Source organism: Nansenia antarctica, assembly GCF_963989245.1.
Source record: "Nansenia antarctica genome assembly, contig: SUPER_7_unloc_2, whole genome shotgun sequence".
In the NCBI taxonomy this organism is placed as follows: domain Eukaryota; kingdom Metazoa; phylum Chordata; class Actinopteri; order Argentiniformes; family Microstomatidae; genus Nansenia; species Nansenia antarctica.
Genome location: NW_027663472.1, coordinates 8,498 through 25,572, shown reverse-complemented (window position 1 = coordinate 25,572; position 17,075 = coordinate 8,498). Strand labels below are relative to the sequence as shown.

The 17,075-nt window shown below is 43.2% G+C and overlaps 1 protein-coding gene across 1 annotated transcript; it reads left to right on the top strand.

Annotated features, from left to right (window-relative positions):
* Positions 1-13,103: 13,103 nt before the first annotated feature.
* On the top strand, positions 13,104-16,418 carry LOC308163194 (E3 ubiquitin/ISG15 ligase TRIM25-like; the record flags this gene model as incomplete). Its single annotated transcript, XM_080550712.1, has 6 exons — positions 13,104-13,688; positions 14,301-14,396; positions 14,726-14,959; positions 15,196-15,355; positions 15,670-15,729; positions 15,886-16,418. 6 exons carry the CDS (start codon positions 13,104-13,106, stop codon positions 16,416-16,418), a joined length of 1,668 nt encoding a protein of 555 aa, XP_080406838.1.
* Between the last annotated feature and the right edge of the window lie 657 nt (positions 16,419-17,075).

Genomic DNA, 17,075 nt, shown 5'->3' with positions numbered 1-17,075 from the left:
CAGCCTCCTCTCTGACAGCCCCTCCCTCTTCCTCTTCATGACAGAGAGAGAGAGAGAGAGAGAGAGAGAGAGAGAGAGAGAGAGAGAGAGAGAGAGAGAGAGAGAGAGAGAGAGAGAGAGAGAGAGAGAGAGAGAGAGAGAGAGAGAGAGAGAGAGAGAGAGACCTCTACTGATCAGATGACAGAAACACACTGACAGAGGCAGGCAAATATCGTCTGTGGTCCAATTCTCCACCCTCTTCCCTCAAGGGTGCCCTCCTTGTTTAACACCCCTCATTGATTCAGAAGGAGGTGTCTGGTGTAAACAGCATGCTGCCGCCTCCAGCCAGGCTTCTGTTTAGTGCTCCAGCCACCCAGCTGAACCTGATCAGACTTTCTCTATTGAGGATTATTTCTACAGGATCGACTTTCAGTGAGAGGGCTGCCACACATCCATTGTGTCTTGTAGATAGAGTATGCACCAGATTATGGATGTCTCATATGATAACTTTACTGTATTGAGGTCGATAATCATCAGGAACAGGAGCTACCTGAACCTTTTGTTTGTAAAACCACCAAAACAACAACAAGTGTACAGAAGACATGTTGTCTCCCCACAAATGATGATCGGTGAGTAATCCCCCACTGCTACCTAGAACTACTTTACATTGTTAGCAGGCTCACAAAACAAGCAGTGTTAGTTGACCTGTAACTTAAGAAGTTAAGATGCTGCTTGGCAAAAGTGACAACCTGTGCATTGGACTCTAAACAAGTATCATGTAAGAACACTGTCAGTGTAACGGTAATATAAGGAAATACAACAATACAGTGAAAATAAACAGTAATATAAGGAAATACAACAATACAGTGAAAATAAACGGTAATATAAGGAAATACAACAATACAGTGAAAATAAACGGTAATATAAGGAAATACAACAATACAGTGAAAATAAACGGTAATATAAGGAAATACAACAATACAGTGAAAATAAACAGTAATATAAGGAAATACAACAATACAGTGAAAATAAACTGTAATATAAGGAAATACAACAATACAGTGAAAATAAACGGTAATATAAGGAAATACAACAATACAGTGAAAATAAACGGTAATATAAGGAAATACAACAATACAGTGAAAATAAACGGTAATATAAGGAAATACAACAATACAGTGAAAATAAACAGTAATATAAGGAAATACAACAATACAGTGAAAATAAACGGTAATATAAGGAAATACAACAATACAGTGAAAATAAACAGTAATATAAGGAAATACAACAATACAGTGAAAATAAACAGTAATATAAGGAAATACAACAATACAGTGAAAATAAACAGTAATATAAGGAAATACAACAATACAGTGAAAATAAACGGTAATATAAGGAAATACAACAATACAGTGAAAATAAACTGTAATATAAGGAAATACAACAATACATTGAAAATAAACGGTAATATAAGGAAATACAACAATACATTGAAAATAAACGGTAATATAAGGAAATACAACAATACAGTGAAAATGAACTGTAATATAAGGAAATACAACAATACAGTGAAGTTCTTTGATGGAACAACTAAAAGGCCAGTGCCAGAGGACCTGAGTGATCTAGAGGGAGCATATTAAAAGCATGTCTGACAAGTATTCAGGCGCTAGTCCTTTGAGTGATTTGAACACCAATAAAATAATCTTAAAATCTATTCTAAAACTGACAGGCAACCAATGAAGGGACCTAAAGACAGGTGAGATGTGTGCTCTCCTTCTGGTCTTGGTCAGGACACGTGCTGCTGCATTCTGAATGATCTGTAGCTTATTTACAGATTTCTCAGCTAGACCGGAAAAGGAGAGCATTGCAGTAATCAAGCCTGCTAGTGATAAAAGCATCTCTCAGTATCTGCCTGGGAGAGAAACGGTTGCACATTAGCAATATTTCTAAGGTGATAAAAGGTGGTTTTAGTGAGATTACTGATGTGAGATTCAAATCAGGGTCAAGAAGCACTCCAAGATTTATTTTGCTATGGGTTTGGCGTTTCACATTTCATGAGCAAGAAAGACACTTACATACTGTGTGAGCTTAGGTTAAACACACAGAATCTTGCTTTTAAACCTAAAGCATGTGTAATCTTAAGTGATTGTAGACTACCATACACACTTGTAATTCCCACAAAGCCTGGTTGTGGTATTATGGTTGTGGTGCATAGTTTCTATGCAATAGCTGAACCGTAACTATTGCTTTATACTTGATTAATCTTAATAGTTTGGGGGTTCAGGCTTTGGTAGACTGAGTCTAGGTTTGCAGTTTGGGGGTTCAGGCTTTGGTAGACTGGGTCTAGGTTTGCAGTTTGGGGGTTCAGGCTTTTGTAGACTGTTTCTTGGTTTGCAGTTTGGGGGTTCAGGCTTTGGTAGACAGAATCGTCCTTCTTGTTGAAGACCAAGGTACCTGGAGCAGGGTCATTCTCATAATCCTGAGTCTCCTAAAAGATAAACAAATAAATGTATAAACTTTACACATTTTACAATAGCTAGTAAGGGATATTACAAATACAGTAAACCTTCAACCATGGACCCCTCACCTCTCCTGTGTTTCCTGTGTGTGTGTTTGGGCTGGTCGGGTTCTGTGTGCTGGAGGAGACCGGAGCTGAGGAACACAACATTTTCAGCAGGAAAAACACATTATTTGTGGTGTGTGTGTCTGTGCAGATGGGGTTGTTGTTTTTTGCTGTGTGTCTTTGTCTATGAGTGTGTGGATGGGGTTGTTGCTTGTTCCTGTGTGTGTGTGTGTGTGTGTGTGTGTGTGGGAGGGACATACCTTGCACCTTGTTACATTTCCATCTGAAGCACAAGACCACTGTGAGTGTTATCAACAGCAGCACAGCCAGACTCACAGACACGATGATGACCACAGAGGTACCTGGAACACAGGGACACACAAGCAGAGGCAGAACAGAGTCACTACTGACAGAACGTGTCACTACTGACACTACAGGTTTCAATGGAAAACATATTGTACAGTGTTGATGGCTGGTCGTTGCCTGTAGGGTCAATGGCTGTGATCAGGAGTATGTTCTCTACATAATTTGCAGGTACTATGAGCCCATACCAATCAGTAATCAATAACTCTCCAATCCCTGGTGTCATCAACAGGCAAGTTTGTTCAGCAGTTGAATGTGGTGAGCTGTTAAGGTTCAGAGTTTCCTTACCAGGTGGTGTTGATGGAGAGATGGATGATGACGACGATGATGATGATGATGGTGATGATGATGATGATGATGGTGGTGGTGGTGATGATGATGATGGTGGTGGTGGTGGTGGTGATGATGATGATGATGATGATGATGATGATGGTGGTGGTGGTGGTGGTGGTGCAGGAGACATGGAGGTCATGGTGGTTGTTGGGGGTGCAACTACCTGCAGGGCTGAACCTGACAATAGTCGATGCAAACACAGACAGTCCTAATGTTGTCCTTTCTAAAAACTATTAGAAGCATTAGGTAATAGTCATAGGTGCTGTAGGCGCAGTAGACAGTCCCATGGGAAGAGAGAGAGACAAGGGCAGCACTAAGGGGGGGGACGGGGGGGAGAGTATACAAAGAAGAGCCCTTCAATAGCACAGCATATCTTCTCTAATACCACTGATGTTATTGTCATTGAGATGAGACAGACTCCTCTACTGGCCAAAATGTGACATGCTGTTGTCTGAGCTAGCATTAAGATATGTAATGGTAGAAGACCAGTTTAGACTCGCCTTCAACTTGCAGGTGCACCTGACTAAACAGTGTGATGAAGTACCCTCCGGTTCTCTGAATCTCCCCTCCACACCAGTATGTCCCAGCATCCTCTTCAGACAGGTCAGTGATGGTCACAGTGTAGACCCCCCTTTTCCTTGTTGTCAGACAGTGAGAATGTCCCTTCTGTCTGTTTATCGTATGGAGCATGAATCCTGGTGTCACAGGTAACTTCATCCACTTGTTTGCACACATACTTGTGGCTTAAATCTTCATTCTTTGGATATTTGCAGCTGATGGTGGTCGTTCCTCCCAGATAAGCATTCTGTGTGACTGACTTCTCACAGCACTCCTCTGTCAATAGAAACACAAATAACAACAACCTCAATGTCTGATGCTGCTCTGACTGTAGACTAGCCTCCCTGACTGGACATGATAATTACTACTTCCTTCACATCAGAGTCATTTTCTAAGAACCTTACCATCATCTATGTCCAGCTTCACTTCAGTGTATTAGGGCTGCAACTAACGATTATTTTGGTAGTCGACTAATCTGTCGAATATTTTTGGGGTTAGTCGCGATTAGTCGTGTGGCTTTTCGCTGCGCGTAAATGGCGACGCAGAAGCATAAATTCGGCTTAACTAGCTATCTAACCTAACGTTACGCCAAGCTACAGCTGCTCACAGAGCTAGTTGATTGGCTAGCTAGCATTGCTGGCTAGACTACAGACAGCTCACGTTAGTAGGCTACGCTTGGCGCTGTTTATCTTACAGACAGCTCGCTGGTGGACTCAACATAATTGAAATAGCATTCACTTATCAAGCATCATTCATGATCATCCACCATGACTACCTGGTATTTTAATAGCGACCACCCCTCACTTCATTTAATCTCGCGTTCTCCTGGCTTCAACATGGAAAACCCCTGCTACGTAACGTTACATACAAGCGCCTCTGTCTGTCACACGCGTGCCACAGGGCAAATAAATTAATAGCACAAACGCTCATAGCATGTACAGCCCTGTCCATGAGACGTTTTTTTGTACAGTACATGTACAGTAAAGCTAACATAAACATTACGACCCTAACAATATAACGTTAGCCAGTTGGCTAACAACGTTTGATTGATTGATTGATTGAAAACTTTATTAGAAGATTTGCAGAAGTAGGTACATGAAAGTACATATTACATACAAGGTCAACTAACAGGATAAAAACCCAAGAAAGCCACTGGCTTATTTCAATTGGGGTCCTTGATTCTCAATTCATCGTTGTTAGCTAAAACTTACCCAGCTGATTCTTGCATGGCTCCCGTCCTTTTTTTTTTATACGATGCGTCGACACTAAAATTCCACGTCAACGAGTTTTTATGATCGACGTCGTCGATTATGTCGACTAATCGTTGCAGCCCTACAGTGTATGTGTCAGGTGACTCAGGTATGTCCACTCCACACTTGTGGGTCATCCCTTTATCCTCAGTGGTCAGTGGTCTGATGGTCACCATGAAGAACCTCCCCCCAGTGTTGTCATACAGAGAGAATCTAGCATTGTGTTCCCAGGTGTTCTTTCTATGTGTTCTTATTTTAGCCTCACAAGATGAAATAGCTTGTGTCATGCAGAGGCATTTAACATTGTTTCTTTCATATTGGGGATGTTTATTTACAGTAGAAGATGACAGTTCCTCCTGAAGACCCTGTCACTGAGAAGGAGCTGACACAACCTGTCAATCACACAGAAAGAAGATAAAGATAACCACGTTACCCACTGACATCATCATCATCATCATCATCATCATCATCATCATCATCATGTCTGAGTTCTCTATGAAGCCTATAGTGTATTAATAACACTTTCAGGGTGGATTGAATACATTTTAATAACATCCCCAAAAGAGGAAAACTAGGGTTAACCCCTGATGTCATACTCATCAGGGGTTACCACCTTTACCTGAGTAACTTCATGTTATTACAGTGTAACAGTGTTATAACAAGCTTGTTACCTGTCATGAGGCAGAGGATGGATATCAGGAGGTTCCTCATCTTGTGGACTCCGGGGCTCACAGCTTCTCTCAGACACAGCGAGAGTGTTTGACTCGGTAGCGTTTGGTTGTTCCTGCCGTCTCTAGATGGATTTCCTGGTCTAATGCACCAAGGCCAACCCTTGACCTATTATCATACTCTCTCTACTCGTTCTACAAAGTCTCTGCACACTCCTTTACTCAGCCTCCTCTCTGACAGCCCCTCCCTCTTCCTCTTCGAGAGAGAGAGAGAGAGAGAGAGAGAGAGAGAGAGAGAGAGAGAGAGAGAGAGAGAGAGAGAGAGACAGAGAGAGAGAGAGGGACCTCTACTGATCAGATGACAGAAACACACTGACAGAGGCAGGCAAATATCGTCTGTGGTCCAATTCTCCACCCTCTTCCCTCAAGGGTGCCCTCCTTGTTTAACACCCCTCATTGATTCAGAAGGAGGTGTCTGGTGTAAACAACATGCTGCTGCCTCCAGCCAGGCTTCTGTTTAGTACTCCAGCCACCCAGCTGAACCTGATCAGACTTTCTCTGTTGAGGAGTATTTCTACAGGATCGACTTTCAGTGAGAGGGCTGCCACACATCCATTGTGTCTTGTAGATAGAGTATGCACCAGATTATGGATGTCTCATATGAGAACTTTACTGTATTGAGGTCGATAATCATCAGAAACAGGAGCTACCTGAACCTTTTGTTTGTAAAACCACCAAAACAACAACAAGTGTACAGAAGACATGTTGTCTCCCCACAAATGATGATCGGTGAGTAATCCCCCACTGCTACCTAGTTAACTATAACTACTTTACATTGTTAGCAGGCTCACAAAACAAGCAGTGTTAGTTGACCTGTAACTTGTAAGATGCTGCTTGGCAAAAGTGACAACCTGTGCATTGGACTCTAAACAAGTATCATGTAAGAACACTGTCAGATGGCAAGACATCAGGTAAGATAAAGCCTGCTCTGCAGAGCATTGATTTGTGTAAATCTGCCTTTTCTTACGTTTGTGTGTGTGTGTGTGTAGGCCAAGTTGCTGGGAGGACTGACCAGGATAAGCTCTTTGTCCAGTTGGAGGCGGAACTGGAGAAGACGCAACAGCTGGTCCAACTACAGCAGCAGCTGCTCCAGGTGAACTTATGTGTTTCATTTAACTACTGACTTAAGTACAGGGTTCCCACGCCTTCTGAAACATCAAATTCAAGCACCTTTCAAGACTCAATTTCCTCAAATTCAATGACCCAACACGGCTTAGTTTGAGACGGAACTAGTTGACGAGCTAAGTAAAGAGAGAGAGAGAGGGGAATTCAAGCACTTTCAATGACCCATGTCTATTTTCAAAAACCGGATGAAAAAAAAGGCGTGATTTATTTTTCTCAAATTCATAAACTTTCAAGGACCCATGGGAACCCTGTGAGTACACACACACAGAACACTAACTACTGTCCAATCCCACAAGTCTGAGAAACTCAACTCCCATCTCCCTTTGTTCTTTCCTTTACCTGTCTCTTTCTTTCATGCAAGTAAATGGTAAATGGACTGACTTACATAGCGCCTTATTCCAAAGTGCTTTACAATGGTCTCTCATTCACACATTCACACACCAACGGTGGCAAGCTACCTGCTCATTGGGAGCAATTTGGAGTTCAGTGTCTTGCCCAAGGACACCTCGACATGTGGCCAGCCGGGGCTCGAACCACCGACCTGGCGATCATTAGATGCCGGCTCTACCTCCTGCGCCACAGCCGCCCCAAAGCAAGTGCTTTGAGTCTTTGAGAAAAACACTATACAAATATAATTCATTATTTATTATCTCTCTCTGTCTCTCTCATCTCTCTCACCCCCCTCTCTTTCTCTCTCTCTCTCTGTCTCTGTCTCATCTCTCTCTCTCTCTCTCCCCTCTCTGTATCTGTCTCAACCCTCTCTCTCTGTCTATCTCATCTCTCGCTAATAATAATAATGATTATTATTATTTGTGTGTGTGTGTCAGGACAGCCTAGTCTCTGTTGTGCCGGCCTGCCTCGCAGACTCCTACTTCCTGGAGGACTGGGAGAGGGTACATGCCGGGTGGGCGGAGCTGGACCAGCAGAGGCGGAGCGTCCAGAGGGAGAGGGAGTCCTTCACAGACGCTGCCATCCGATTGGGCCACGAGGTGAGGGAGGGAGGCGGGGGGAGAAAGAGAGAGAGAGAGAGAGAGGACAGGAACTGGTCTATGCCAATCATCTGCGACCAAATTGTGTGTGTGTGTGTGTGTGTGTGTGTGTGTGTGTGTGTGTGTGTGTGTGTGTCTCTCTGTCTGCAGCGGTGTGAATTTGAGCGGAAGAGGGCGTCGCTGGTAAAGCAGCAGTACCTGTGCAACTCTCCTCCATTTGGCAAGAGCACCAGAGGACACAACAGGGGAGAGAGCACCGCACTCAGCGAGCCTTGGGGTGCGTCCCAGTAGTCTAGCGAGGGAAATGAACCGAACCGGTTTTTTTAGTCCGTTGAGATTCACTTTAAAGCCCTCTGTCAGTACTCGCACTGCACTCCAACCAGGCAACCAACATTTGTATACATGTTGAGAACTTGCTACACTGTTACTTCCACTTCCACACAGAGTGTTGTTGTTCATTTGTTCATTCAGTTTCTTACTTCACTACTATGACACATTTGAACGCATGTTACTCTTGGGGGTCAGTAAACACAATACTGAACAGGTGATGCTACATCATGTAGCTAGCTGTTTTCCCCGGAACTTTGCTTGTTACTGTGAAGCAGTGGGAGTGTTTCCTTATGTTATCAACCGTGTGTGTGTGTGTGTGTGTGTGTGTGTGTGTGTGTGTGTGTGTGTGTGTGTGTGTGTGTCTCTCTCTCTCTCTCTCTGTCTTTCTCTCTCTCTCTCTCTCTCTCTCTCTCCTTGGCTCAGATCACATGACTGTGTCACCCTCGTCTCCTGAGTCCGGGGTCACGACCTTGTCAGGGTCACCACAAGGTCAGGGCAGGGTCGGAGTTCAGACGCCCAGCACCCCAGAGCTCTACTCCACCGTCGGGCTACCCTTCAGCTGCAGGTCAGCCCCAGGCACAGCTCTAATACTCTCTCCACAATCTGAGTTGCTTCTTTATCACATCCAGTGTACAGGACAGGTACACACGAGTAGAATTCTTAGGCTCAGGTTCTTTGACATTGGCACTGCAGCAGAATACAAATAATAGAATAAAAGTAAAATAAGTAAGGTAATTAATGACTAAAAAAAGTAGAATAAGGTAGTAAAGGGATTAAGTAGTTGTACTACAGCGGGACCAGTCGTATTGCAGTAGAACAGTAGTGCCAAATGCTGTGCAGGTACCATGCTGTGGGACCATAGACACGCTCCCGACTGACTCCACTGATATCAAATGAAATTTGACGACAGACCTGTTTGAACTGAAACTAATATCCTTGCTTACACCCTCCCCCCCCCCCCCCCCCCCCTTCTTCTCCTTCTCCTCCTCCCAGGTCCGATGAGAGTGAAGCCCAGTCAGACTTGGAGGGGTCCGATGGGGGGGCCCTGTATGACCCCTCTGACCCGCTCAGGGACTGGTTCTTTTAGGGTGGTGCTGGTGGTGGTGGTATTGGTTTTGTTTTCAAAATGGCTGAACTGCATACAGCTTTTTGTTGTTGTTGTGTTGTTTTTCTTAATTCTTTTTATTGATTTTTTTAGACATATACAGTACGTTAGACATTACACGTTACTTATGGGGTGGACGGGTGAGCTGGTTCATATCAGGCATAGCGGCATGTAGACAGCGTTACATGAAAAAATAAATACATGAGTATATAGATATATACTATATATCTAAAAGGTAGTAAATACATAGAAAATGGAGAGCCACCTCCATCAGCCCCTATACAGCCTAGTATGCCCCTAGATGTTTCCCACCCCCAGTTCATCATTGATAACAATAAATAAATAAAACGTAATGGTAATACCCCTAAAAGAAAAGTTGTGTTGTTTTTCAATGTGATTTAATAAAAGAATACGGTCTTGACTCCCTGTCTCTTACCTTGTTTGTTTTTAACACTGAGGAATAAGAAGTAAATGACATGACGTTCCACAGCGATCTGTGTCATTGATTAAGTCATTATCGCACAGTACTACTGACACTGACTAGTTCTACCAGTGGAGGGGGGGGGGCAGCAGCATTAAAGGCCGATTTAAACTTCTGCGTAAAATCGACGCCGTAGCCTTGCGTAGGCCCGCGTGGCCTTGCGTTGCCTACGGAGAGGGTTGACGTGCAAGGAAGGTGACACCAACAAGTTTATTAGGAAAGCTGGTTCTGTCCTTGGTGTCACCCTGGACACTGGAGGAGGAGGAGGAGGAGGACTTAACCCCCATCCCCTACATGACACTGTGGCAGAGCAGAAAAGCTCCTTTAGCAGGAGACCACTACAACTACGTTGAACTAATATTTTCTGTCTACCGCTATAACGCTATACAACTTGTCCTCCGGCTGGGGGATGATAAATCATACTGGACTGTTACTGTATATAATGTTTCAGATGTCTGTCTATTATTATTTTATTCTATTATTCAACTGTCACTTTATTTTATGTTGTTGTTTGTGGTGTGACTCGTGAGCTGCTTTAATTTCCCCTCGGCGGTCAATTATGTATCTATCTAGATTAATCTAGACAGTCGTAGATCTGAATGACAGAGGGAAAGCTTCGTGAGAGCCTACAGTATGGTGATGAATTCTTGTTATGTGTCTAAGTATTTAAAGTGCTGTGTAAATTAAACCGTTAAAAAAGCAACAAAATGAACGTTTGTGGTAAACATGGAAAATAACACATCATGCGTAAAACCATACCCCCATTTAGTCTATGATATAGTAATATTATTCATGGGAGGAGGCTGTGAAGATAATATGATGACTCATGTAGTAAGATTATCACTTATTTTCAGGGAATAATACATAGGCCTAGTAGCTTATGATAATCAGTTCATGAGAACATATAATTGCCACGTTATTTTGAGCGCTACATACACAAATTGAACGGCAATGCGTTGCGGAATGTAGTGTATTTGAGTATCGCTATAAATGAATTATTATTATTATCATGTTTATTTAGGACATTAATATAAGGTGTGCGTTACCATGGATAATATCTCTCACGTCATGTATGACGATGCGTTCCAGTACCTTTGCATACGCGCCAACAAACGTACAGTCAGCATTATTATGTTGTTGTTTACTACGGATCATCTACAATTGCAGCTCTTATCGACAATCTTCAAGCTCTGCTAACGTCTACCACACACAGGAATATCGTCAATGGAACTCTATTTATCGGTAATATATTTGAATTGCCATGTAGCCTACAGTTATTGTTGGAAAAATATAAATGATCAAATTGACAGGTAATTGGCCTATATAAGCTGTAGGTCATTCAACATGTATGTGCTTGTAAACTTAGAACAATCTTTCCCTAAATGTGTCAGGAACCAAGAGAACAACGTTTTCGTCGTGAGGGCATCGATGCCGCACTGCTCAAGATGAGACTGGCCTCGTTCTGGCCCCGTTCTCCGTATTCAGCAGCTGCTGAAGGCCTATCTCCAGCAGGAGTCCGCCCCGGTGTTCTAGGTCCAGACACTGTGTCCCTAAGAACTTCTATTGCCCCCTTGTACTGTTTCTCAGTTTCTCCAGTAAAAAAAAAAAAAAAAGTTTTAGTAGAAGGTGATAGGGAGAAGGTTTTTTCTTCTATCAGTGGCCCCGGGCCCGAGCTAGATTACTCTTCCTGCAACGAATGGTGGACTGCTGATTCACATGCTTAGTATTCAAATGTATTGATTGTAAGTCGCTTTGGAATAAGGCGTCTGCTAAATGCCAAAAATGTAAAAAAATGTAAAAAATGTAGACTCTTCTCAGGAGGCTGGATCATGTCCCCAGCCTCCCCAGCAGGCCTCACAGTTCCCAGGCCTGTCCCAGAATGCTCTGCAGCCAGGGAATCTTCCCTGCAACCTATCCAATGGCACCAAGGCGGCGGGCAGCTTGAAACGCACGAGAGAAGCCAGCCAGAGTGACGTCAGCAGCTCAGCCAAACGCCCCCCGCAGTCGCCAGCCCAGCAGAACAAGGAGATCTGCTGCAGCCGCTAGAAGATCTCGCAGACGTCCACACAAGAATGGATCTTAAGTGACTCTCTTCTCAATCACACTCACACACACACACACACACACACACACACACACACACACACACACATCCCCCCATTTCCACTCCCCACCCCCAAAAACACACAATCCCAACCCCACCACCCAACACATACACACACACACCTCCAAACTATCCCCCCTCCACCCAAACACATACATTCTCCTTTCTTCTGCAGATTAAAAACAAATAAATTGGGTACTTTTATTTGAAGTTATGAGTTCTGTCTTTTTTTATGCATACCAATATGATTTGGACATCACAGTATTACTGTCTTATAATAAACCAAACAAACTGTTACTCAACTATTTACAGTGAACTTAACAACATACCTTTCTCATTGTATACAATGCCCTACGTAAGTAATGGCACAGTGAAGCATTTTTTATTTCTTTTGGCTCCAAAAGTTTCTTTTGGCTCTTTTATACTCCAAAAGTTTACATTTGAAATCAAACAATTACTATGAGGTTAAAGTAGAGATGTCTTTGTATACAAAGAAATCTCTACTTTAACCTCATAATAATAATAATAATAATAATAATAACTTTATTTGTATAGCGCTTTTCCTGCAAACGTTGCAGTTCAAAGTGCTTTAATCATTATATAATCATCATTTAATTATTTTGTAACTTAAATGCAATATTAAAAGGATGGGTTTTTATAATCTTAATTTAATTATTTAGTCATTTAGTTTAGTGCGACCATGTGTGGAATGGATGTTGCATAATATGTCCATCACCATTGTAGGACAAAGTGCAACGGAGTCTCTTCCTGGCGATGTGAATGGAAGCTGGACCACTGCATTTATTTAGGAGCGACTACGGAGACACGCGGAGCCTGAAAACCATTAATCTTAGCCCTGACTTAACCGAACCGTAACCACTTTTTAACCAAATCGGAAATCCAACTTCGGTTGCAGACCCAGCCTGCAGTCCAGAGGACAGAGAGGCATCCCTGAGCTGCGCTGACGAACTGCTCCCTGCTCTACTCTGTAGTAAGCTATGAGGTAGCTGTATAACTGCGCCATCTAGTGGCTACCGATGGTAATTTAACTCCATCTCACATTAACACAATCTTTGAGGAAGTCACAGAACCAGGAAATGTTGACGCCCACAAAGCACAAACACTTCCGGAGAAACGAAACTTATCACTGATACTCTGTCCTGACGCTGTTCTGTCTGGTAGTGTGTGCAGCACAATGGCAGAGAGCATGGACTCCTTCAGTTGTCCGATCTGTCTGGATCTACTGAAGAATCCGGTAACTATTCCCTGTGGACACAGCTACTGTATGGGCTGTATTAAGGGCTGCTGGGATCGGGATGATCAGAAGGGGGTCTACAGCTGCCCCATGTGCAAGGAAAGCTTCATTCCAAGGCCTGTTCTGAGGAAAAACACCATGTTGGCTGAATTAGTGGAGAAACTGAAGAAGACAGGACTCCAAGCTGCTCCTCCTGCTCCTCCTGCTCACTGTGATGCTGGACCTGGAGATGTGGCGTGTGATTTCTGCACTGGGAGAAAGCAGAAAGCCCTCAAGTCCTGTCTGGTTTGTCTTGCCTCATACTGTGAGACTCACCTCCAGCCTCACTATGAATCTCCTGCCTTTAAGAAGCACAAGCTGGTCGAAGCCTCCACACAGCTGCAGGAGAAGATCTGCTCCCATCATGACAAACTGCTGGAGGTGTTCTGTCGCACTGATCAGCAGTGTATCTGCTTGCTGTGTGTCATGGATGAACACAAAGGCCATGATACAGTCTCAGCTGCAGCAGAAAGGACTGAGAAACAGGTAAGAACCAGAGCTACTCGTTTGATAAAGGTAGAAGAACTGACTGTGTCTTCCCACCTGCAGCTTTCTATGAATTAATGATTGACAGAAAGGAGAGAAACTTCATGTAAGAAATGAAAGAGAGGAGGGATTGTGATTTTAGAAGCTCCTAATGGCTGTAGAAAAGTTATATTCATATACAGTTGTGAACACACACTCTAAGATAGAAAATCCACCACTATTTACATGTTTTTAAAACAAATTCATCCTTTATTGGGCTGGCGTGGAGCTGAATGTCCATGACACTAAAGTGAGTTAATGATTGAAATAATCATTTGACCAGGATTTTATGATCAGATCATTTTACTGTAATCTCTATGTTCTGAAGAAGAACAAAAAATGAAGTAAAACATTGCCTTAATGTACAGTACATGTATTCCATATGAGTTACAAATTCCATGATATATTTAAATGAGTATTAATCACAAAAGTAAAAATATTGTTAGGTTTTTTAATCTGCAATTCTTAGGCATATTATTGGTGATGTGCACCAATGCCGAATGTCAGTATATATATTGTATATATACTGTATATATAATATAATCTGGCATTTATATCACTATTTGTCCACAGAGGCAGCTGGGGATGAGTCAGCAGAAGGTCCAGCAGAGAGTCCAGGAGAGAGAGAAGGAACTGAAGGAGATCCAACAGGCTGTGGAGTCTCTCACAGTGAGTATTGACCAGAGGAGACGCACCATTACTGCTCTCCTCCAGTCAGCCATTCTCCACTTTTTTAAAATTTATTTTGAATTTAACTTGTATTTATGCAATCCCACTGTGTGTGTGTGTGTGTGTGTGTGTGTGTGTGTGTGTGTGTGTGTGTGTGTGGTGTGTGTGGTGTGTGTGGTGTGTGTGGTGTGTGTGTGTGTGTGTGTGTGTGTGTGTGTGTGTGTGTGTGTCTGTATGGTGTGTGTGGTGTGTGTGGTGTGTGTGGTCTGTGTGGTGTGTGTGTGTGTGTGTGTGTGTGTGTGTGTGTGTGTGTGTGTGTGTTCTAACAGCGCTCTGCACAGGCAGCAGTGGAGGACAGTGAGAGGATCTTTACTGAGCTGATCCGCTCCATTGAGAGAAGGCTCTCTGAGGTGAAGCAGCTGATCAGAGCCCAGCAGGAGGCAGCAGTGAGTCAGGCTGAAGGACTCCTGGAGCGACTGGAGCAGGAGATCGCTGAGCTGAGGAGGAGAGACACTGAGCTGGGGCAGCTTTCACACACAGAGGACCACATCCATTTCCTCCTGGTAACTACACTGACCTTCCATCTGGAATACTGAAACGACCTTACTGTTCAATTATTCATTTATTCTCCCCTCTCTCTCTCTCTCTCTCTCTCTCTCTCTCTCTCTCTCTCTCTCTCTCTCTCTCTCTCTCTCTCTCCTTCTCTCTCCCTCTCCTTCTCTCTCTCTCTCCTTCTCTCTCTCTCTCTCTCTCTCTCTCTCTCTCTCTCTCTCTCTCTCTCTCTCTCTCTCTCTCTCAGAGTTATGTCTCTCTCTCAGGTCCCAGTGTATCTTCAGACTTACCCAGCATCACCATCCATCCTCTTCAGTACTTTGGAGATGTGACTGAGGCTGTGTCTAAGCTGAGAGAGAAACTAGAGGACATCCTTAAGGGGGAGTGGCCTAAGATCTCAACAATAGGTGGGCTAAAACTCTGTCTAGTCCCTTTATATAGGCAACTTCAGAACACAGTCCTAATCATCTCTTTGTATACAGTACAGCAGTGGAGGCTGGTGGAGGTAGAAATTGGAGGATGGGCTTATTGTAATGCATGGAATGTAATGAGTAATGTTAAGCATTTGATACCATTCCTCATTCCATTCCATGCATTATAATGAGCCAGTCCTCCGATTTCTACCTCCTCCAGCCTCCCCTGCAATACATGTACTGTATGTGTAATATGATATGATGTGAATGTTGTCTTTCTCTCTCTGAATTTGTTTGTGTGTCTGTAGTTGATGCAGTGGATGTATTACTGCCACCAGAGCCCAAGACCAGAGCCCAGTTCTTACGATGTGAGTCTCTTTCTCCAGAAATCTCCTCTGACACTCTCTACAAACCATGAGATAGAATAAGAGAGCTCTAGGAGAGGGAGAGACTCATCAAAGACAGGTTAGATATCTTACCCCCATTACTTTTCTGATTTGGTTTCTGCTCTGCTCTTCCCCCAGATTCCTGTCAGCTCACACTGGACCCAAACACAGCACACAAACTACTGTCTCTGTCTGAGGGGAACAGAAAGGTCAAATGTATGGATCATGCCCAGTCATATTCTGGTCATACAGAGAGATTCACTCACCAGTGGCAGGTGCTGTGTAGAGAGGGACTGTCTGGACGCTCTTACTGGGAGGTTGAGAGGAGTGGTAATCATGGTGCTGCAGCAGTCTCATATAAAGACATCAGCAGGTCAGGTGGTGACAGTAGATTTGGATGCAATAACAAGTCCTGGAGGTTAGAGTGTTATAGTAGTGGTTATAGTTTCTATCACAATAGTGTTGAGACTGAAGTATCAGGCCCTCAGTCTTCCAGAGTAGGAGTGTACCTGGATCACAGGGCAGGTACTCTGTCCTTCTACAGCGTCTCCTCTGACACAATGACCCTCCTCCACAGAGTCCAGACCACATTCACTGAGCCCCTCTATCCTGGGATTGGGCCTAATTTTGGGATTACTGGAGACAGTGTTGAGCTGTGTCAGCTGGAGTAGAGGTCTCCATTAGAGTGGTGCTTTATCATAACCTATTATTCTGTAGAAACATCTTTCTCTGTGATTTAGTCTTCAGAGTTGTACCATTATATCATCATCACATATTCAATATAACATGCTCTGTTCCAGAAATAATGTATGTTTAGACTGGGGCCTTGGTTCATATATTAGTGTCGATTCCAACTATTCTGTTGGACATCTGTCATGCCAGAAGCCTTTTCTGATACTTAAATGTTGTTTATAGTTTATGCTCTAGAAAATGTATATTGATTATTGCTTCCCGTATCAAATCTCCATGCTATGATAGTGTTCCCATGGTCAATGTCTCCCTGTCAGTCCACATGTAAATGTTCCTTCTGTACTGATCACAGGTTATGAATGTGTTTCTGTACTGATCACAGGTTATGAATGTGTTTCTGTACTGGTATGAACCAGTCTGGGTGTTTGCTCCATGTGATTGGATCAACAAGGTGTCAGCTCAGAGGGACACAACTATGTAGATCCAAGACGTCTCTCTGACTATTCTGGAGCTAAAGAACACTGGATATCTATTATAGAGAATTAACCTGTGTTGTACAACATAAAATCATTAACATGGAATAAATCACAAATCTTCAAATTGAGGAATGTTTCTTTTGTCTTTGTATATCCACATGA